Source organism: Xiphophorus couchianus, chromosome 20 (genome assembly GCF_001444195.1).
Source record: "Xiphophorus couchianus chromosome 20, X_couchianus-1.0, whole genome shotgun sequence".
NCBI classification, from domain to species: Eukaryota; Metazoa; Chordata; class Actinopteri; order Cyprinodontiformes; family Poeciliidae; genus Xiphophorus; species Xiphophorus couchianus.
Genome location: NC_040247.1, coordinates 23,705,983 through 23,729,050, shown reverse-complemented (window position 1 = coordinate 23,729,050; position 23,068 = coordinate 23,705,983). Strand labels below are relative to the sequence as shown.

At 39.4% G+C, this 23,068-nt stretch overlaps 2 protein-coding genes across 4 annotated transcripts in view; one reads left to right on the top strand and one right to left on the bottom strand.

Annotated features, from left to right (window-relative positions):
• The first annotated feature begins 487 nt into the window (after nucleotides 1-487).
• glrx (glutaredoxin (thioltransferase)) lies at nucleotides 488-5,907 on the top strand. The gene is made up of 3 exons (XM_028003085.1): nucleotides 488-775; nucleotides 1,604-1,728; nucleotides 5,512-5,907. Exons 1-2 carry the CDS (start codon nucleotides 569-571, stop codon nucleotides 1,715-1,717), a joined length of 321 nt encoding a protein of 106 aa, XP_027858886.1. The 5' UTR covers nucleotides 488-568; the 3' UTR covers nucleotides 1,718-1,728; nucleotides 5,512-5,907.
• The window catches only part of rhobtb3 (Rho related BTB domain containing 3), a 31,957-nt gene continuing 14,394 nt past the window's right edge, over nucleotides 5,506-23,068 (bottom strand). For 2 of the 3 annotated variants that reach the window (XM_028003081.1, XM_028003082.1), the window contains 5 exons: nucleotides 17,309-17,418; nucleotides 13,931-14,036; nucleotides 13,211-13,384; nucleotides 7,939-8,105; nucleotides 5,607-7,853 (listed from right to left, as the gene is read on the bottom strand). In XM_028003081.1, the coding sequence (XP_027858882.1) occupies nucleotides 7,740-7,853; nucleotides 7,939-8,105; nucleotides 13,211-13,384; nucleotides 13,931-14,036; nucleotides 17,309-17,418 (671 nt within the window). In that variant the 3' untranslated portion in view covers nucleotides 5,607-7,739. Of the gene's footprint in view, nucleotides 7,854-7,938; nucleotides 8,106-13,210; nucleotides 13,385-13,930; nucleotides 14,037-17,308; nucleotides 17,419-23,068 lie in introns of all 3 variants that reach the window. The other variant, XM_028003083.1, reaches the window with a different exon arrangement.

The following is a 23,068-nucleotide window of genomic DNA, read 5'->3' as shown; positions in this document are numbered from 1 at the left end:
GCAAAGGTAAACAAAGGTAAAATAACCCGAACAGGTGATCAACTCAAAACCACTCCTACCTTTTTACTCTCTCTCTCTCTCTTTGTAGTTTAAGCACACCTGTTACCGTGGCAACCGCCTGCGCCCCGCAAGACGAGCAAAGATGACAATCATTCGATGATTGTCATCATGGAATGACAATGATGTTGTCATTCGAGATATCTTTAGTTAGAATTATGACTAGTCATAATTTCATTGTAGATATTTGAAATGTGTATTTCAGAGTCAGTAATTATTGTAGATATCTTGAATCGAAGTCTCCATACAACTCAATGGTAAATCTGACGTCATTTCGACTAGTCAGAGTGTAATTAGAGATATCTTAAATCGCTAAAACGTTTAGTCATAAGACAAGTTGAGACATCTGGAATGGAAGGGCGGCGAAACCGAATTTATGTTAAAACGGCTTACCATAGCTTCATGCCTTCAACGTCACCCATAATTTAAACGTTCAAACAGAATCATCCTGTCAGCGACGACATTGAACGCCTCGTCAGAACAAACCCAGAAGTTTTCAAGGAGAATTAAGATGGCGCAGCAGTTCGTGAAGGCTCAGATTAAAGGGGACAAAGTGGTGGTCTTCCTGAAGCCGTCGTGTCCCTACTGCGTCGTGGCTCAGGAGGTATTCTCCCAGTACCAGTTCAAGCCTGGCCATTTGGAGTGTATTAATATCAGTGGACGCAGCGACATGAACAGCCTCCAGGACTATTTCCTGGAAACCACCGGAGCCCGATCGGTAAACTCATCTCCGTCTTCATCCTTTTAAATAACGCATTTTCGTTTATTATCTGTCCTTATAAGATGCGTTTCCCTACGTAACCTCTTTTAACTGTTGTTTATATTATGTCCATGAATCATCATGACGAAACGGAACCGTTGTTTTTTATTTTTATTTTTTATTTAAATTCCAAGTTTATTTTCAGAAGTTATGTACTAGATGCTATTTGTTTGTTGGAAAAACTTTAATATAATAATAATTATTATTATCACTATTTAAAATTATTTTTGAGTCGTTTTCTCCTAAAAAAAAATAAATAAAATCTGCAAGAATACGGGAAGTACTGAACGTGGTGCCCAAAAAGACTATTTTATTCTATTTAAAGTTGTAATTAAATCTTATTTTTTATTAAAAGCTGTGAATCTGTTTTTATAAATTTACCCCAATGTAAAAGTCCTAATGAGTGGACTCCACCCAGTGACATGTTTCACCTTTTGGTTTTGCCTTTCTGAGGAGGATTCATGTTACACTAGGACTCATTTATACCTCAGGTAAAGCAAAAGCTACGGACTACAGAGTAAAAAAACTTCTGAATCATCCTAAAATAAAAGCTAGTCGCAGCTCAAACAATTGTTTAAGCTTCAAATCATTTTCAGAAATGGTTCAGGAGCCATCCTTGTTTCTTGGTTGTATTTTTCTGTGCCATGCCTCCTCTAAGAGATTATAACTTTATATAATTACTTTGTTTTTTTTAGAGATCTTTACTAAGGGGTGTGGGTAATTGTCAGACTACTCATCAGTTCACCAGTCTTTATTTTTTCCCCACCATGGCTGAAAAAAATGCAGGTCCCACGGGTGTTTATTGGTGAGAAGTGTGTGGGAGGAGGAAGTGACGTGCAAGAGCTGGACAAGAGTGGCAAGCTGAAGGGAATGCTGGAGTCTATCGGGGCCCTTCAGTGATCTGCTTCCAGGTACCAAACTCTGTATTTGTTCCACCTTGCATCTTCCTGCTGCCCTCACATGGTTCCTATGACCTTTGCCTTGTCAAAATGTAACACTTTTCCCAACTCGAATATGTTTTGTAAGCACTTTTTGTTGAAAATGTGAATGCCTTTATGTATTTATTCTACTATTATGTCAAGGTTTTTCACCCATTATTTAAATGTTGCCCCCCTGCCTTCTTCAAATCAGACAAAATTGGTGTCAAACATTTTGTGCAGCAAAATATTTTTGTTTGATTTTAACATTTCTTAAAATCATTTTAAAGATTTTAAGAAATGTTTCCAGGGTCAACCAGCACCCTCACCCCCCACCTTCTTCAAATCAAATAACATTTTGTGTCAATCAACTCGACTACATTTGTGCAGCAAACATTTTTGTTTGTGCTGCTTTGGCTTTGAAGGTGTTAATGAAAGTTTAAAGGTCATTTTGATTTAGTAAAAGTGGCAGGGGCTGGTTGACCTTTAAACTTTCATTAATATCTTCAAAACCAAAGCAGCACAAACAAAAGATTTTTGCCGCACAAACGTTTGACACCCATCTGAAGAAGGTTGGGGGGCCGACTTCACTTTTCTTTTTTCAGCAGTTTAGTGACATTTGCTCTCTCGTTTCCACTGATGATATTCATCTTTATTGCCCATTTCGGCCCCTTGAATTTCACAAATTCTTCCTCTGTTATCTTACTGCTCAAAAAAACATGAAGCCGTGGTTTGAGTAACTACTATCTCCAGGTAAACTGAAGCTTTAATGCCACTAAGCATCAACTGGGTGGTTTAAGATTCTCCCAGAAGCCGAACAGCAGGTATTTTTGATGAAGGAACTCTTGAAGCACTGGCAAAGACATAGTTTCATTCAACTGTAGAACATCTCGCATTTCACACTGTTTTCTTCTTGCATACCAAACCAGATCTGGGAAATAAATTTCCAGACTTTATGGGAACCCCTATAAGCACCATGTAGGTAAAACTGTCCATTACTGTTCAGAAGAGGCCAACAATCAGCAGGATTAATTGGAGGAAATGAAAAGCTAACCGTCCACGCAGAGAGCAGCGGCGTGTTCGTTCTAAAACAAGTCTTTATTTAAAGTCAGACACTGTGTAATCTACGGTCTGTACAGCTCAGGCCCAGCCGGGTTCTCACCGGGTCCCGCTTTTGTTTCACAGTCCAGAGTTTCACCTGCCATTTACTGCTTTTGCTCACGAATTCAGATTTATCGGAGGACTTCTTGTTGGATGCCTAATTTGGAGGCCTTCAGGTGAAACGGGCGCCAAGTGGCATCAGAACCGACGGCGACACGCGGCTCTCGGCTACATTTCTGCACATCTACTCAGCTAGTTGATCCGACTATGCCACGGACAGCGAGATTAATTATTATACATTGATAGTAATCAATGGGAGACACAAAGAGCTGTAAAAACTGGTCACTGATGAGTTTCACTTACACACTTCACTTGTAAATGGCAGCGAAAAGTCCGACTGTAAATTAGCGCAGCCGCGTTGTCTCTACGTCACGTTCAAGGAAACGCCCACAGGTTATAGAGTTTACGAAAATAATTGCAGCACCATAAACCATAAATCCCATTATGATTAAAAATAATCTTGCTTAAAAAGAAACAATAGAAAAAAATTCAACAGGATAAAATAAGTATTGTAACTCAGAGGCAGCAAGGTTTTTCCTGTACTAATTCATATTCTTTTTAATTCCACTTCTGAGAAATCTGGTACGCTTTATGTCGGTCAAAATGCTCCCAGTAAGGACTATTCAATATGTTTCCAATGCACCAAAAACATCGTAAAAAAACTAAAGCTAAGCAGATTAGAATAATACTGTAAAAAATATAGCGATTAATGTTTACATTTGGTGCATAAAACACTTTTAATTCATCTTCACACCATCTGTTTAAAGGATTTAAATTCAGACTTTTTTTATTATTATTATTGTCAGTGCAAGTGAAAAATGCCCTTGTTTAAACCAAGCTGTGATCAAAATATATTACGTCTAACGAGACGATGAAATTTACTCGCCCCAACCCCCTGACGAGATGTTTTAGTTATTAGGCAATAAAATTTGAAATTGCAATTAAATTGGTCCTGCTCAAAAACTAATCTGAGCTTCTGATATATTACAGACGGAAACCGGAGCAGTTTTGTAATTTCTCCTTCTCTCGCTCCCCGCTCCACTGAGCAGCTCACGGGGCTGTCGGATGTTTCCGCTTTTAAGTCACGCGCGCGCCGTGACGACGATCAATCCATCAGGACACGGAAACGCACTGGATCTGTTCACGTCTTGACTCGTCACAACCACAAAACTTTATTGAATTTTGTTGGGTTTTATGCGATGGACCAACACAAAATGGTGCGCGAGTTTGAAAAATTATGGCATGGATTTGTATTTGTTCCCCCCTTTATTCTAATTCACATAAATAAAAAATCTTCAGAAGAAGGACAACTGTGAGTCATTGAAGACTGGCAGAAGAAACTCATTTTGCAATCGCAGCTAATGATTGTTTTAGTAATCAGTTATTCTGATGATCGATTAAAAAATTGGCATCTTGTGCAGATTTTTACTCAACCACTTTGGCCCTTTTATAATATAACAGGAACACATCAAGTGATGCAAATAAAATACTTATTTAAATAAGAAAACAAACATTTTGGTGCTGAAAATACAATAACAGCCTTCCTAACAACAATATGTGAAAAGTTCATATAGTGTAGGACTAAACTGCGGATATATTTTGGATTAACTCCTTCATATATGAGTGCAAAAGGTGCTTAATAGGAGATTTTTATTTTATTTATTTATTTTACAGAATTTGAATCGTGTGAAGCTAAAGCCGTAACATTTTAGGAGTTCTGGGTAGAACATATTTACAGACAAAGAAGGTTTTTTTTTTTATCTTAAATGCAAAATGTGTTTATGTTTTGTACAGTTTTGGCTTAAATAGTGCTCTGAGTGTTGCTCTTTTACCATATGAAAGAACAAGCCGTCGCTTGAAGTTACACAGTATTACCTTGAGGGCGTGAATACAAAGACATGCCACATTTATTAGATAAAAAAAAAAAAATCTGTATTGTTTCCTTTCTACTTTCCACCACAAAAAGTTTCTTTCATTTTTGTTTTGTTGGTCAATCGCATAAAATACCATTAAAACACACTGAAGGTTTGTGGTTTTAATGTGACCAGGTGTAAAAAGATTTAAGGGGTTCGACTACTTTTGCAAGGCGCTGAATAAATAACACCGACGGCCCCGCGTCCAGACGTTGTACCAAACAGATCTGCCACTTCCTGATTTTCTTTTTTTCTTCTTCTGTTTTTTTTTTTTAAACCTGAAGTTACATTAGGAACAAGCTTCAAACAATCTGCATATAATTGATGCTGGTTTGTTTTCCGATGAGTGTCGTTTTGTCTTTGAAGCTCGCCGTATTGCCAGTGCTGCCAGTAGAAAATATAATCTCACAGAGCCTCCGACCAGAGGTCAGACGGTCGTTTTTAAAATCCTATCGGGTTTTTAAGAATCAGTCGTTTTGTATTGCCCGTGTTGCAATAGTCTGTAGGCAAGGAGGGAGGAAAATGTGGAGACTCGTGTCCCAACCGATAAGTTTATTTTTGTTGGCGTTGTCTCTCAACTCGTCCTTTCCAGTGTTGTTCCACAAAGTCAAACCTTTGTTTCAGTCAACAATCCTCTCCTCGCTCGGGTCATTCCCTCCCTTGATTCCTTTCCTCCGTCCCACCCCCTGTTCCCTTCCTGCAGGGCGGGAGCCTCCAGATGTGGTCACATGACCAAGCAGCGGGACTTGCGAAGTTTGCGCCGCCGCTGCTGATACTCGCTGAGCTCCTGCAGGTATCCTCTGGACGGCCAGCGGAGCCTCTCCACCTGCTCTCGCTCCTCCTCTGGAGATAAGAAAGAAAAAAAGACGACATGAAGAGCATGAATCGCTTACAGCTGCAGGCCCATGAAGAAGAACAATATGGAAATATTTACATTGCTCCTACACACATTAACTGTAATATGTTCTTAGTCGAAGCCAAAGAGCATGAAATATCTAAAAATTTGTCCCCAGCCAGAGTGTGCCCTTAAGTATCCGTCCAGTAGCATATCGAGTCCTGTGCGATTGGTGAACACAATAAAACACTTTCTGCTTTGCAATGTTGGTATTATTCAATGCAATTAGCCTGGATTTATCCGCTCTGGTAAATGCACAAGAGCTATAAACTCCACCAATTAGACAAATTATCAGTGGACATTTATTTGTGTTTGGTTTCATTTAGGGTTCCTACACATTTCCCAGTTATTCATAGAATGCAATTTGTTTTTCTTAATGTTTCTTCAAGATTTTTTGAGAATGAAAACAGTATCTAGTTGGTTTTATTATCTGTATATTTTCCAAATTATTAAACAAATGGATTCAGTTTTGTTTTTTATGCTATCTTATTGGCATCCAAACCAATCCTGATCTCAAACTGTATTACAGTTAAGAGTTGTCAAATCTCCAAATTATTATCCTCTATTAAATACCAATTCTTTAATATTAAAGGTATTATTTTGTATGTTTATTTTGTTTCCATGCTGTTTGGCATCAAAACCAGAGTCAGAGATTAAAACCGTAATCGTAGGACGTTAGAGGCCTTAAAAACTGCAAAATAGCCCCTTCAAAAATGTAATTACCAAAACAATAAATCTCAAAAAGAAACCAAGGTTGATGTGTGAAAGGATGGCACTTGGATCCAAAAATATTAATTGGATATAATTTAAAATGTCTAAAGTTCTCCCATATTTGTTAATGTACTGAAAAATGAACACAAAACTCTCTTGAAACTGAAACATTTTTCCATCCTCCATCTTCTTTTTTCTTTTACATCTTTATGCAAAGTTGCAAAAATGATAAAGGCTCATTTCCCATACTTTTCAATACTATGTAGGAACCCAGTTAAATGACAGTACAGGGGTCCAAAACACGAACGTGCTATACTGAAGTGAGTGAAGCACAACAAAGAAGTCGTCTTGAACTTCGACTGATGCAAATCAGCTGGCAGGAAAAGCTTTTCATGTTCCTGTTTCACACAGGAAGGTTAATAATGTCACTCCACCTTCCGCCTTTATTTACAGTGGGGGGAAAAGATAAATATCTTTTCTGTAAAGTGTAATTTGCATTTGTAAGATTGGAGTTTTAAGACTGTAGAAGTTCGATTTGAGACTCCTTAGCCTTGTCGTCCGAGTTCAGCTAATTTAAATTTATACTAAATGAAGATGCAAACACACTTGTACTGCTGATAAGGCATCCTAGAAGAGCAGAGGCTGCATTAGCTTCGTACCAGAAGTGACTCACATTAACAAATAATTCTGAAAATGAGTCATATTTTAATTTTGGTATTAATAGATTTGATTATGTAGTTGGATGCCTTTTAACTAAAAAAAAAAGGTTTTATTAAAATGCATCAACATTTTCCTATATTCATCTCTGAAAATATACCAAAGAACTGTTCAATTCAGGTATCGTTAATTGGTGGGTCTATAAATGGTTTTGTGATATGGTAAACAATTTGAATCCTAATTATTCAAATTTTTTCTAAACAAATGATCACTATAAAAACAATTTGCAATATTGTTATTAAGGGCTGACAGGCTCATTTCAGAGGTTAACTGTGTTTGTATTGAAATGTAAATGACCTTTTAATTAGTGCATGACAGCAAATCTTTAGACTACTTGGCTTTGGGTGATTTATTAACTTTATTGACTCTTTTCTAAATTACATTCATTGATCAATTATCTAAAGTGAAACAAAACATTGTTGTTCTGATAATATCTCAGTGAGCTTAAACACTTAAAACAGGAAGTGTGTCACACAGATTTTTGAGAATTTCAGCAAAAATCCCACTCAACGTGGTGGCAGCGTGGATGTATTCTGCTGTATTAAAAATTAAGAAGGAAATGAATCAAAGATCATGCATTTCACACGATGACACGCGGGATGAAAATATTAGCTTTCCCACTGACCTGACAGCTCCAGGAAGTCAGGTTTATGACTAAAGATCAGGTAGTTGTTGGCGATGAAGTGGAGGAGCCAGATGTACAGCTGCTCTGCGTTGTGGCACTGGCAATTCAAAGCAAATCAACAGAGCGTTTTACTTTGAAGTCTGTCTCTTTTCAAGCCACACGACGGCTTCAGCGGCGCCCACCTTCGCTCTACGCAGAAGTCGAACCACGCTGATCCCCGTCGACGACAGCTCTCTACTGGGCATGCTCTGTAGGTAAGCACACACGCACACCTCGCACAGATGCTGGAGCCGTTTCACCTGGTACATCTCGGCGCAGACCAGCACCGCCATGGCTTGCAGCACACTGGCTGGACACACAGAAACACACACCAATAGGTCTGTCTGACATGCTTTAAAATTAGTTAAAAATGACCTGGGGTAAAGGCAACGCGGGTTAGAAAAGACTCATTTAGTCACAAATCTCTCATGCCTTGATTTTAATGCAGGGCAAATGAGTGAACACCTCTAAGCTGATTCATTCAGGTCATTTCTTTATAAACATCTGACTACACATTCAGTTTACTGACAAAAAAATTAAGAAAAAAGTATTATAAGACCTCTATTTTTGCTTGAACTGAGAGTTGTGACCTGAAATCCAACGCATCGGGATACAAACGATACCACACAGTTTATTACAGGTATTGCCTTGTTTGGTAGTATCAGAGCCTAGCGTATGATTGTATTAATGCAGATCTTTATTAAACTTTTACTACCACACCAAATGAAGGTCAGTTTTATCTGCTATCATTGATGTCTTCTAAAGCCAAACATACGTTCATATTTAGATTTTATGTCATATAAACAATACGTATGCATATTTTTTATGGGTCGTCTCAATCAACAAAATATAAATTGGGGTTCCTTATGCTAAAGATTACTTGCCAAAAATAGCAGCTTGATAAAGATTTCTGAAATGAACGAAAAAACAAACATCTTTCGTTATAAGTGGTGATATTTTTATGTTTTACAGACATAAAGCTAGACATAAAACTTATTCTAGGAGATATTTTTAAGGGGGAAGGGTGATTACAGTAAAATGCGGGTTATAGTACCACATTATGTAGCTGTATTTTATCTCAAAGCTGACGCAATATAGGAAAATACCATTTTAAATGTTATATTTACCCCTGACACGCATTAACAATCCTAAACAAAGACTCCAAACATGATTACATCCGAAAGTTTAATTACATAACACATAAGCTTCGGCTATGACGTCTACGACTACGACCACGTTCCTGTGCCGTTACATTACATTCTTGAGTTTAATTAAGAAAAAATAAATAAATTCGGCTGGATGATGTTAAAATACCTACTCAAACTATGCCGGTGCAGGCTGATATTTCCTGTTACTCATGTCCAACCCCGTGTTTGGCACCGTTTGCCTCATCGTGCTCACACCGCCCGTCTCTCCCTCCTCCTGCACGCTCCTCAGACGTGCTGCTGCACCATCAGCTCAGCAGCAGCAAACACAGAAGGCTTTGTTATGTCTGGCTGCACAATTGCTCAAACGGGCGTTAGGAACGTCTCCTTTCATATGTTCAGGCCGCATTATCCGGGTGAAGCGCCGTGCTAGCCCCGCTGCTTTGATAGCGCTCTGTTTGTCACTGATACTCGTGGAGTTACCTTGTGCTGACCTTGAGCGCCAGGGGTCTTATGTAATTTAAGGGCTGCTGCAGCTTCAGGAGCTGCTTCTTGTTCTCAGTGTTCCTGAAGTCATGAGTGGATATAAAACAGAGATGCTCGTCCTGGGGGTATTTAAGCCGGATATTAAGGAATAAATGTCGTTTTTTGTTTTTTTTTGTTAATTGCCACTACAATATGAATGTGTTGCGATATCCTGCAGACAAGCAATAATTATAGGAGTCCTCAAAGTTGCAATATTGCTTTTCATAACATCACTGAAGGAGAGAAATGTGTTCATTTCCAGACACTAGTGCCAACCGGTGTCACTCTAAAAGCCTTTGTCTTGTATCAAGCTCTTACCACTAGAGATGCACTGAGAAATGAAAAAAAAATCCAATAATTTTTTGAAATCCATAAACATTCCCAGGACAGAGCGAATAACATCTGTATTGTGGAAATGATTAAAGCTGGGAGAACGCTCAAAGTTAGCAGCTGTCAGCTGTTAGCAGTATCAGTGGAGTGTTTAAAAGAAGAGCCAGAGGAGTTATTTAAAAGCATGTCAAGATATTTCTGTGGATTATTCAGGCTGAGAGAGAGCAAGGCTCACAGCAGATAACAGTAAGGACTGAGCTGGAGTTTGCACATTTGTTCTGTTTTTTTTTTTAAATTGATTTCAAACTCAAGCTTTCAGGAAGACAGGAAGTTTAGAAAACATGATTTTCATTTTTCTGTCCCAGTGGGGTGCAGCCTGCGGCTCAGTGGCTCTTTTAAACTTCCATAATGGCTCTTTTATTATTAATAATGTGATGTGATTAACATTTTAGTGGGTTTTTTTCTGTGTTTTCACTGGATAACTGCTTTGAGTCTCCACAACAGGATGACGCTAAAAGTACTAGTGAAATTTCTTTCAATAGATTTTTGTCGTCAAGTTGTAAACTATCTGGTTGTTTTACATTATTTTCCATAAACATCAGCATCCCATATTATGAAGAAAATACATCCATCATCCTTTTACTAAAGCTGTAAAATTATGTAAAATATGACGTCTTCTATTTTCAAAGTTCGTGTAACTTTTATGTTTCTAAATGAGTTTTATTTAGCTGAACCTAGGGCAGAAATTTCTTTTTGTATGACAAAGGGTGCAGGCCTCTGTTGGATCCCCTTTTATTACAGAACGTAAAGAGAACCTGGGACTGTAGCAGCTGTGCACCGATTTACTGGCCAGCTGATTTATTGGTGCAAATTTCATTAATCTTGGGAGATTGATGATCGGCCGATGCTTGTATGTGAAGACGATAAACCAACCAAAAAAAAGCTTTGAAATTGTTTATCTGTCATTTAATACAGTAATTGTGAAGGACTCTGTTGGATCAACAGAGATTTACAGGATCTTTTTTTTTTTTTTTTTTTTTACAAGAATTAGACTGCTTTATCAAAATAGTGTCTATTCAGTATATTATCGAAAAGATAAAAACGACAAATGTCTTAAGAAGTAAATCTTTCAGTTCAGTTTTAATTTAGAAAAACAAAATGTGGTGGTGCAGCGTTCAGGCACAACCCCCGGTATGAAGGCCTTAGTCCTTGACGCGGACGTCACAGGTTCGATTCCCAGCCAAATGACCTTTGCCCCATGTCTTCCCCTCTCTCATTACATACTTTCCTTTCTAACGCCTCTCAAATAAAAGCCACTAAGACTAATAAAAAATCTGAAATTGGCCCTAGAATGCTCTCAACTTGACAATTTTGGCCCAAATGTAAAAAAGCTTGGAGAGCTCAGCTCCAAAGAGACGCTGTGGAAACTGGATCAAGAGTCAAAAGTAGTAATTATCAGTGATGAGTTTAAAATGAAGGCAAAGGAAGCTTAAATATTTTTAGAAGTAAATTCTGTCATATAGGTTGTAATCAGGTGCATAAATATCACAGCATCTCATTGTCACAACAAGTGATTTATCCGCTAAAATGCTCTCAAAGTGAAATGTGTGACAGTGGAAAACAACAACATGTGTGGAGCTGTGACTTGGCAGCTGAAGCAGCAATGCCACGGTCCGATTTCAAGCCTCCCCATAAATCTAATTGAATTTTAAGCTCAGTGCTGTTTTCCCAGTGTCTCTAGAGACCAACACTGGCAACACGTCGCGCTCTCACAGATGGATGATAAGACCAGTCGACTGTGTCTTTGTTTAAGGCTTAGGTTTGTGACTGAGGGCCGGGTGGAAACGCTGATACACGCCTCTGTTGTTTGCCGATTTCTTCGGGGGCTCATTTCCACAGCATGCGGAGAGACGCCGATCTCTGCTACGAACTAATCAAGCGTCTATTGACAACTTGCTCACTGGGAGATTCCTCATCATTAGACTCAGCGCTGCATACGGCTGTGTAAAAGCTGCAGCGACATGATCCCACGGTGAAAATTGGGAGCAATCTAACCTTTAATTTGAGAACATTTATGCACAGAAAATGACACGTTAAATAATTGGTCTAGTAAAAGCCCTCATCGACAACCATCTCTTATGAGGCATGAATATGAGGTGACAGCACGTTATTCTTCAAAATGGGAAAGATAAGAGAAGATCTCATTGAAGGAAAGGCAGATGTGTGTTTATCCTGACCAGTCAGTAAACGCTGTCAAGAAATCAGTCAAGAAAACAGATGATCATCCTGATCTCCACGCGTCTACAATCAGAGAAAGAGTGATGAAGTAATGAAGCTCACAGCTGGAACTGTGACAAACAAGTCCCCAAACCTAAAACAAGGGCTGCAACTAACCATTATTATCGGTTAATCTATCAATGATTCAATCGATTAATTGAGAAAAAAATTGGCAGATTCTACAGATTTTTCATTTAACCACTTAAGCCTTTTTCTACAATATTAGAAATGCATTAATTATTCAAATCCTTCTTATAGAGAAAGAAAATAAACATTTTATTGCCTAAAACGCAACAACATAGCATTCTTTTAGAAAATTTCAACCGGGTGAAACTAAAACTACACCACTTAAGGAATTCCGGGTAAACCACATTTACAGACAAAGGTACTTTTATTTTAAATGCAAAATGCATATATATATATATTGGACAGGTTTGGCTTAATTACTGCACTGAATATGTTGTTTGTTTGTTTTTTCTGCAAATGACCTTTTTCTGACTTGGCGATTAATCGATTACTAACTTACTTGACGATTATTTCAATAATGAATTCATCACGATTAATCGTCTCAGTCATACCTAAAACCCTGACAAAACGCGCGGGGTGAATTGAAGAGCAAAGAACAGAAAAGAGAATCACAAACTCTGGAAAGTCTAGAAGAATGGCACAAAGATGAATGGTGAGAGATCCTTCTCCCTCTGGGCTCAACAGTATGTTTGTGAAATGTCTCAGGAGAATAAATGCTGTGCTGTTGGTAAAGGTTGGCTACACAAACTCTTAGCATTATGGTTGCTAATAACCCTTCTGATTATGTTAAAAAGAAAAAAGACATTTTGAACTTAATCTTTTTTATCCCTAAATAAATACACTAAAATTAAAAGATAGATTTATCACACTGTTCCTCAGTGAAATTTTGCAGCTAAAATAAAGGATTTGTCTGTGAAGGATGCTCTACTGTATGTAGTTTCAGGATATTTTCTATTTCGGGACATCTAGCCCTCATCTAGTCTAAAAGTTAGCTAAATGCCACCTTAGATGCTCTGCAAAACACATTTCCCACGCTGTCATTATTTCTTTATATCAAGCAAAAGCAGCATGCGAGTTCCACCTGTGGGTTGGCTGTGTGCAGTGACCTCACCAGGACAGCAGGAGTCAGTGTAGAGGTACTCCAGAAAAGACAGAAAGGTGTCCGAGGAGACGCCGTGGATGGGAACCACTCTGCTCCGGGCCTCGGCGTACTTTCCACTGAACATGGCCGCCATCACGTCACAGCGGGCCACCAGCACCGCCCGATGGGCGGGCAACACGCTTCCTGAATTACACATTAATCGGCAGGGTTTACAGTTTGATTCGGCAAAAATCCCTGACATGTAAAGAAGTGGAGAGGACAAACGATTAGCGCTGATAATAAACATGTTTGGCCTGCAGCAACACGGGAATAAATGATCACAAAAGGGGTCTAAAGTCGTAATGGGCCAATTGACTTCATTAACTGCACTTAACAGCCAGTGGAGAGTTTCCGTTTTATACAATAGAAATATACCTTTATGAAATATACTTTGACCTCTAAAATTTTAACTTGGCTCAGGGGTGCATGAAGAAGCTCACTGCATTCTTTATGAGATAAATATTGATCATCATGAGATGCTTTGGACCCTTTTGCTTGTATTTCTCTGTTTAATAGAGAGGAGAAGCTTTTTGTGGAGATGAAACATGACAGAAGTGGGAAAGAGCCTTTCATTTCAACTGCTTTACCGTAATGTGTCTCTTAATGGACGACCTGGGCTAATAATTCACTTCACCCTGCTGTGTGAGACTCTGCCAGCATTTGTCAGTCAGTGTGTTTAACTGCGCCCACCTTGAACCATGAAAATGACGTCCGAATAAAGAGGGGAATTAAAGAGGTTGACGAGGGTCTGGGGTCCGAGTTGAGCTGCCCGTGCACTCGGCGTGTCCCTGGAGCTCTACACACACACACACAGGGAGCAGAAAGCCATAAGGAGTTTAGTTAGCATTCGTCTGCTGTGTGTCAGCTTCTTGTTACTAGGAAAAATTGTCATGCTGAGCATCTTTTGTGCCTCCCTCATAGAATACAGATGGCCCCTCCTGCCAGTTCTACTCAGGGCTACAATAAAACACACTCAAACTGCAGAGCCAAGACCGACGGGACGGCAAGTGGCCGACAGCGAATGAAAATTGCAGACCAGACGGTCGTCCAGACCACCTATTAATAAAACATTTAAGCTTCTTTTTTTTTTTTTTAAGTTTTCTTTATGGCTCTAGTAGCTTGACAGGAAGAAAGGCAGAGAGAGAAAGAGAAAGGGAAGACAGGCAGCAAATGGCCTGAGGCCAGGAATTAAACCGGTGACAACTGCAGCAGGGTTTTTTTTATCTTAAAGGCAAGGTTTATATATTTTTTGCCTTTCAGCAAAAAAGCTGAAAGGCAATTTGCAGTTAACAAGTAATCTATTACTAAATCAGTTGATGAATATTCCCATAATGGTGATTAATCCAATGAAGTGTTTCAGCCCTATAAGAGTATGGCAAACTTTAACGTATTTCATTGAAACTGTATATACCAGAGCAACAAACTAGTTGATAATTCTTAACTAGAAAGAAAGAGATGCATGTTTTTCAATTGTTTTTACAGATATAAATCTGGTCTCTCTAAATTCTTCCTAGGTGTGTGAGTGTGTGTGTGCATGGTTGTGTGTCCCGTCTGTCTCTGTGTTGTCCTGCGACAGACTGGCGACCTGTCCAGGGTGAACCCGCCTCTCGCCCGAAACGTTCACTGGAGATAGACACCAGCACCTCCTGACCCCACTAGGAACAAGGGTGTTTGAAAATGGATGGATCTTTCATTATAAGAACAGCTGCAAGTAGTTCATCTCCAACAGCTTAAAAAACGTCCTACTGGACACATACTGGAAGGTGATCCTCTGCTTTAGTTCCGTCCTTCGTACCCTTCCTCAAGTTTTCTTCTAGTGTTGTCCAATATTTAGTTTCATGCAATCATTTCTAACCAGCACTCTTGTCCCTGCTCAAGGGAAAACATCCTCACAGATCAAAACAGTTCATTTTTTCCTCCTGTGATCACGTTCTTCCATATGTTCGCTGTGTACCCTACATGGGTTGTGGCAAACATTGTCTGGAGCTTTACACAGATTTCTTCTTCTCTTTTCAAAATGTGAGATTTGTGAGGGCTGGCTGAAAATGCGCATCACACTTGTTAGATTTGTACAAAGTACGGAACATGTTTAGTGCCCTGCAAATGAAACATGGAATACTAGAGAGAGAGAAAAAGCTTTTTGTCAACATTTGCATAGTGTAGAACGTGTTCACAGCTGAGAATTATAAAGCATCCTTTTACCACTGCGTGACCTTTATCAGTCTGCTGGAGCACAAAGACCTCTCGCTCTCACGCTGCCCTGCTGAGCACGTGATTCGAGGGACGTGGAAACAGAAACCAGGCCTTTGACTTGATAATCCACAGAGAGGCTTGTTTTAAAACTGGATTTGACCAATTTCCTGAGCGTGCCAATGACCAGGAGGAGGTTCACAGAGGAAGGAATTGAATCACGGCCGGACATCGTGGTGCCTCGCCACGTTAAATGACCGCTTCTGCCACTCTGCGTCAGCCGCTGCCTCAGGTAGAAGCATTCGGTGTGAAAGAAAGGCTGGTCAGGTCTTCCACGCGTCACACGTTCTCACTCCCCAACAAAATGTTAAAAGTCTGCTGCATTGTGTCCTCGCGCTTTCTAAATATAGACAACCTAAACCACACGGCCGCCTGAAAACAGCATCCATGCGAGTGCGACTCCCTTCCAGATCTTGCATTCTGCTTCTTGGAAAACATCTCGTGTTTATGTTGCGCTAATCCCCACAGTATCTGGGAGGTGATTAGAGGCACTGATTATGTAAATATGGTAATCACAGACGCATTATTACTGATATGATCTTGCTAATGAAGGCCCTCTTAATCTGCAACTATAAACACATTTTTTTATGCATTCAAAGGAAATTTAATTCAGCTGTTTAACCTCTGTTATGGATTTCATGCATCCCATTAGATAGCGGTTTTTTTCATACAGAACACACTGCTTTGCAAATACTTCTTGTCAGAATGAGTCACAGGTGGGTTACGTTGTTATTAGATGCACAAATTTGAGCTTTATGGAAGAGTGTCAGGATTTTGAAAGAAAGGCAGCATCATGCTTTTACTCAGCAGGGACAGGAAAACATTCAACATTCAACATTTACTGAAAGACAGCAACCTTAAAGATGCAGAAAGAACTGCAACAGACTGGGCTAAATCAGGGGTTTTCCTGTTTATATACTGGATGCAAATAGACTCTTAAAATGTTTAGGGTGAAATTTTTATGCAAAGTCTACATTTTTAAACAAATAAACATTTATAAATCATGTATTTATGTCATTTTCCCTCTTTTTTTATCACAGTCCCTGAGCCAGGTTGTGCTGCTATGCAGAATAGAAAATGTTAGTTATGAAAAAGTATCGGTTTATTTATTAACCAAATAGGACAAAAAACATTCAGTAACTTTTCCTCAAGAGCAAACTTTGGCGCATTTCTGTGTCATTATTAGATTAAGTGTTTACATGATTCATTTTCTGCTGCGGTTACTGAGAACAGGAGAAAAATATTTTCTATCCAAACAAAATATATATATATATTTATATATTTTTTAAAAACAAAGACAAATAAGACCCAAATAAGGCAAAAATGGATCTGGAAGGGTTTGTAAATCTGAATACTTTGTTCTTTTCATTAAAATGTTGCATGTAAACTTTTTTGTCATTTGCAGAAAAAAATACCTTTTTTTCTTGGTAGGTGGGTTAGATCACAGGATAGCTGGGCGAGTGACCCAGTCAAAGTCAAGATTTCAATCCAACTGAGAATCTATAGCAAAACTGGAGAATTGATTCGACTGAGCTTGAGGTATTTTTAGAGGAACGGCCAAACCCTGCTGTGCAAAAGCTGGTACTCTGTAACACTTGTGCCGTAGCTGCGATAGCTACAGAGTACCAACTGCATTTCTAATCGCTTAAAACATTTTTAAACCCACATATTTTCCTTCAACTTGAGTAAAACAACCCCGTATGCCCCAAACCAATATAGTACATTGAATTTTTTTGCCTAAAAAAAAAACACAGGAAGAGTTCAAGGGTTAACGAGTGTTTTTCTGTGTGCTGTAATGCGATGTTTAGCAGCGCTGACCCTGTCTCTGCTGAGAAGAGATCGTATGCGCTCCATAAGTTGAGCCACGGCTAGCGAATTCTTCAGCTTCTCCTCCAGGGCCTCCTGGAGATGCTCCCACTCCCACGCTCCTGAAAACAAAACAAAACAAAAAAAACATATACATCTACAGTCACACCTTTTGGTTCCATAAGGGTGCGGTTTTGAGAAAAACACAGATCTCTGTTTGGCACTGGGCTCTGACTGCCCACATGCTTTCAACACCGAACTCTCTACTTTCTCTTGCAGTCAAAGCTTTTTATAAACTGCACCTTTTTATGTAATCTTGGTTGGTAATGAAGGGGTGGAGGGACCAACCCATCCCCAGCTCTACGAATATCAACAATAGAAAATAGAAAATTTGTTTTTTTTTCATCAGGTTACTAGTTATTATTCTACAACAAGACAGATGAAAATTATTTTTGGCAACGTTCAAAAGATTTTAACCCAGTTCTTTTCTTCCAGGGCGATAACTTGGTCATGCTATCATTATCTTAACTGTAACAACATTGTCCAATCAGCAACAGATTGGCTCATCCCTGCAGCAGCTCATCCCTTAAAATGTGTAAATAATTCATGTCGGCAAGGCGGGAGAAATATTTTAGATGATGGTGAAATCATTTCACCCTCATTTCTTCAGCTCCCAATGTAGCTGAGAGTTGCCAATAGTTACAGGGACGAATCCAGAAACAAAAAAAACAAAAAAAAAATGTTTTGTCAGAGAGAGCTGCTGGTAAGAATGCAAGAAGTCCGAACGACGCATCAGGGCGTTCAAAGACATTTAGCAATAATGTTGCAGAGCTAATCTGAATAGAAAAAAGTTTGCATCCAAATAAAATCTGGTTAATCTGGGAGGCAAATTCTTTAAACTGTGCAAATAATGTTCAAAAAGAAAATTATTTGAATTAATTCAGCAGAAGTTTGTTTGTCATGAATGATGCTCAAAAGCAAAATTAATGTCTTATTCATTAATCCCATGAAAAAAAAAAAAAAATTGACATCTGTGGTTCCATATTTTTCCTATAAAGACTCCAAAACATAAAAATAATAAACTGGATGTTTATGATTTGTGTTGTCATCAAGCCGTCTGCGAATGTTTCACAGCCATCCTGTGGTAATTATTTGATCACTGACTCCTTCTGAATACTCTGTGCTATTTTATTCAGCAGATGTTTGCTATAATTTTTGGTATTCATCAATTTTATACCTTAGAAAATAACCAAGGTGCGTTTTAAAATCATTATCTACTGATAGACTGACCTTTGAAGAAAAATGTCAGTCCAACTCCAAACATGCTGGAAGACTTTGAGCAAAAACTAAATAAGTTATTTATTTCTTCTATGGCATCACAGTTTAAGTTTCATCAAGTTTTTGCTTTTTTCCTCCTATGACGACATCACCTCCTGTTCATCTGATCTCCTACGTCGCACAAGCAAATTACTCCTGCTGCCACACTTTGGACAGTAAGTCAATAATTTATAGATCAAAACTGTAGCTGCAAAATACACTGAATCACAGTCATCATCTCACAAAAAATTGCTTAGATGCACTAATTTGGTAGATTACATTTCAAGTGCCGTGCAACTTAATGTGCATACGCGTAATTTATTTTTAATGTTGAAAAATGAGATACGAAGATTTTATTGACCAGGAGTCTTGGCTCAGTTTCAACCAGTATCACATTTGAGATACACAGCAATAACGCCACAACTTTCAAGTTTTCATATATTGAGCTTGTCGTCTTTTTCCCCCCCACTGTGTGACTTTCAAATAACAAGATCTGAAGAAATTTAAACTACATGCCTCAGGAAATCGTCAGACATCAACGACCTTGTCACAACGCTCAAAGTCACTTAAATCTTTGTTCCTCGTTCTGACCATGTTTTGGTACTTGAATTTCTTTAGGAAGACATGCTGCTTTTAAAGTTTATTCTCTTTCATTTTGTTAAATAAGTTCTAATTAAACAATTTATTGACTCTTTAGATCTGGGTGTGAACTCAGCTTCCCCCCCCCCAAAAAAAACTGTGATTGCTCTCAATTCATTTAAGACTTACTAAAAGGGCGAAAAAATTTTTTGAAATAGGTGCAGATTAGTTTGGACAAACTGTTATTTGAAAACTTATTTTTGTATTAAATCATGCTATTATAGTCTAAAATATATTTTTTGATGAGCTGAAACTTTTAGGTGTAAAAAAGCAATAATACAAGAAACCTATAAGGGGGGAAATACTTTTTCTCCTGTAAACACGGCTGTTTCAACAAGGACCTAACTGGACCCATAAATCTAACTGTGTCCAGAGACATACACATACAGATGCACAGAAAATGCACATCCACACAACTGCATCCAAACGACAATTTCAATAATTCAGCCGCTCACTACAAAAGAAGACAGAGTCTCAGAGTGTTAACGTCACACACACAAAGTCACGGCCTCTGTGACTGTCCTCACACAGTCAAGTGGCAAAACCTCACAGCATGCAGTTCCCACTATGGGTGTGATGCTCAAACGGGATGCTGGAAAACTGTTTTTGCGATGTAGTGAAATGGGCTGAAGCAGGACAATTAATGAAGCTGATTTGCTAACAAACTATTTATTCTATTTTTCTTTCACGAACGCATGCTGCAAACGAGCATTTTTGTCCCACTGAGCTCAAAATGTTTCTGCAGGCTAAGAAGGCGCCCGTTCACATCTAATTAGCCGACTCAAGATGACGCATGGCTACGTGCGCTGTATACGATGTCAGCTCGTTCGGACCGTCGGTGTTGAAGGTTAACTGGGATGTTTTTCCACATGGATCAACATGTTCTGTCTTTTGTGAAAAGCGTTCACATTCCACTTAGAGCATCAAGCCCCCTCCCCTTTTTTTTTCTTCCTTTTTTCCTACTCGCTCCAAAATGAACATCAATACACCTGACGGTATCCTGAGCTGCTCGGCTTGTTGCTAACACGTCTTCTTACACAACCCAAGAAAAAGTAGCGCCTTACTCCCTCCTCCTCCAACTCTCTGACTCCCGTTTCATCCTCACATTCTGCCACCTTCATTTTTCACCCTGCACGCTGCTTTCCCTTTTGCACTTTTTTCTTATGAAATCACACACACACACACACACACACGCGCACACACACACACACACACACACACACGGCTGTGCACAGTATAGATGTGCACAAAAGCCCACACTGCTCCCAATTTCAGCTGCTGTCTCGCTTATTCTTATTCATATAGTCACTCACAGAGAATCGGGCTCACTCTATAATCTCTCCCCCTCTGCTCAGCCTTCTCCAGCTCAGATGTTGTGTGCACCTTCCTCTTGGGTTTATGTGTCAGAGCATCAGAGCTGCTTTCATACATGTTTATTATTGCGTGCCATGAATCAGATCCTTCAAAAAAGCTTGTTGCACTGTGCAAAAAGGATATTTGAGAGGCGCAGGACACCGTTGTAAGGTTTTCTCTCCAGATTTTGATAAGATCCCTTCACACCAGAGTTAGACTGCCCTGTAGTCGCTCATTTTGGAGATCTGAGACTGTTTAAACTATGCTGGATTGCTGCAAATTTTCCAAGCCTCAAAGTGAAGACAAGCACAACCTTACTGTGCAGCAAGTACTTGGGCCGCAGGCTTTTCCCCCGCAGCTTTCCTGATCTTCCTATAACAATGTGATGCACTGTTAAGACATCTGCAATGAGACGTTTCTTCTGAATCTGCAACACTTTCCAGCAGCTATGGGAGGTTTCTGCACATCCACCATCAGTTTCAGCCTCACTAGCTACGTTTCCATTACAAATGTGTGCAAAACTTTGTCAAAATTCCGCACATGTTGGAATTTAAGTTTCCATCAAACAAAATCACACAAGTCATTATAAAACATCCTGCTTCCTCATCCTCCTACCACCTTTGTCTTTTTTGTGTGATGCAAAAAAGTGTTTCCATTGCAGTTTTGCAAAATACACTAACTCTGAAACAGCAGAAAAACCACCTCATCTGAGCACCACAGCTTTTTATTGAAATGAGCTACTTTGAAATTGGCACGTTTCAGTTAAGTAAATGTATTTTTGTATTTCCGATTTGCACAATTTTAAGGTCAGTGGAGAAGCAGCTACTGTCAGCAAGGATACACCATCAGCATTTTCATCAACTAATCAAGCATTATAGTATTCTGCAGAGAGTGGTGTTTTCTGGGCAGAGCGTTGCACTCTGTGCCTCGTCATTTCTAACCTGGTACAATTCTCTGTGCCAATAGAAGTCATCGACACAAAATGCAAAATCCCTGGTTTTTGCAATGACTTTCCTTTGACAGCATGACAAACAGCTCTTCATCTTTCCTCCTCTGAGACTTCAGTCTATATGTGCAATATGGAGGCATGTGTGAGCAAAACGTGCTACCATGGGGCATGGGGAATGCAGCACACAGAAATCTCTTTGTGCGCAAAGAGGTTTTTTTTTTATTTCGAAATAGACAGAATGAATCTATTTGCTTAGAGTGCTGATTTTTGTTGAAGCCAGAGTTGTACACCATGTGCATTGGAGCTGCAATGTAAAGCACTTACAGTAAACTGCGTACCACACAAGTGACCAATCCAGGCAGATGCAAGCATTGATAAAAAAAAACAAACAAACAAAAACAACACTGCTACATCCAGGCTACTCCATGCAACACCCGGAACTCAAATATGTTGCCGCCATCATAATCACCGCCGTCTCACTACGTTACTCGACTGATTTTTGCATGCTCGAACCAGTTGAGTAAGTCTGCAGCATTCCTTATGCGCTCCAGAGGGAAATCTCAAAGACCCTGCACAGGCCATGCACGTTCCAGCTGAAGCATAATGTCACGATATGGAGGAAGCCTTTAACTAAGCTTAGGAACACATTTTGGGTATTCGTGCCTTAATTTCAAATGCATGCAGCTCCACGCACTTGTTTACATCCTTGTCTCTGACATAAGGCTCAGTAATAATTCGAAACCTGCTTCATCACAAAAATCAGATCACGATTTTTATATCTTGGATTTTTCTTGAACCTTTCTTCAACGGCTTTCCTCAGTGTCCCGGTTTTTTAAGTAATTTCTATCATGATAAACTGAAGTGAGACAAAGAAGACGCAGCTGTCAAACTAGGGAAGAAGATCAAACTTCTAACGTGATCTTTCGACTCCCAGATGACTACTCTATAGTGTCTTACCATCAAGCGCTTTTAGTTTGAAGGATTTCTGCTCCTCAGTGTAATGGGCCATTGGAGGACGCCCAATAGACAACCGACAGCCTCCTACTGCCAGGCAGCGTTTATCGTCACGTCTGAATTATTAGGAAGTGACTAAGGGCTCTTGTGGAACAGAGTTCCCATCTTGTGGACATCAGTCCAGCTCTCCCAGCCCTGTTTCAGCTCCAGCTGACCAGCGTGTTTACATCTCCACAGCGGGGTTGAAAAACATGCACATCTTACACATGACAGTGAATTGAGAAGCAGGAAATGTGTGACCTCCACGCTGTGCCATGGTTATAGTCACTGAGCTTGGATTTGTTTGGACGAAGAACACAATAGCTGCTGTTGTAGAGATCCTTTTATCTTTTCTGATTTCCACTCTCTGTCTGGCACTTCCTGCACATATTGTATGATCCCCCTGCCAGGGTTTCAGTTTGGGTAATTTTCATCCTTGGCCAATCGGAGGGTTTTTATTCAGAACGGATGGCAGGCTCTTCTGTGTCGCAGCTCTGCTGCTGCAGTTCATGCTGCTCCAA

Excerpts from the sequence above, each read along its gene's own strand:
- glrx (XM_028003085.1), top strand. The coding sequence starts at position 569 with ATGGCGCAGCAGTTCGTGAAGGCTCAGATTAAAGGGGACAAAGTGGTG. Across the intron at positions 776-1,603 it reads AAACCACCGGAGCCCGATCG|GTCCCACGGGTGTTTATTGG; the intron begins GTAAACTCATCT and ends AAAAAAATGCAG.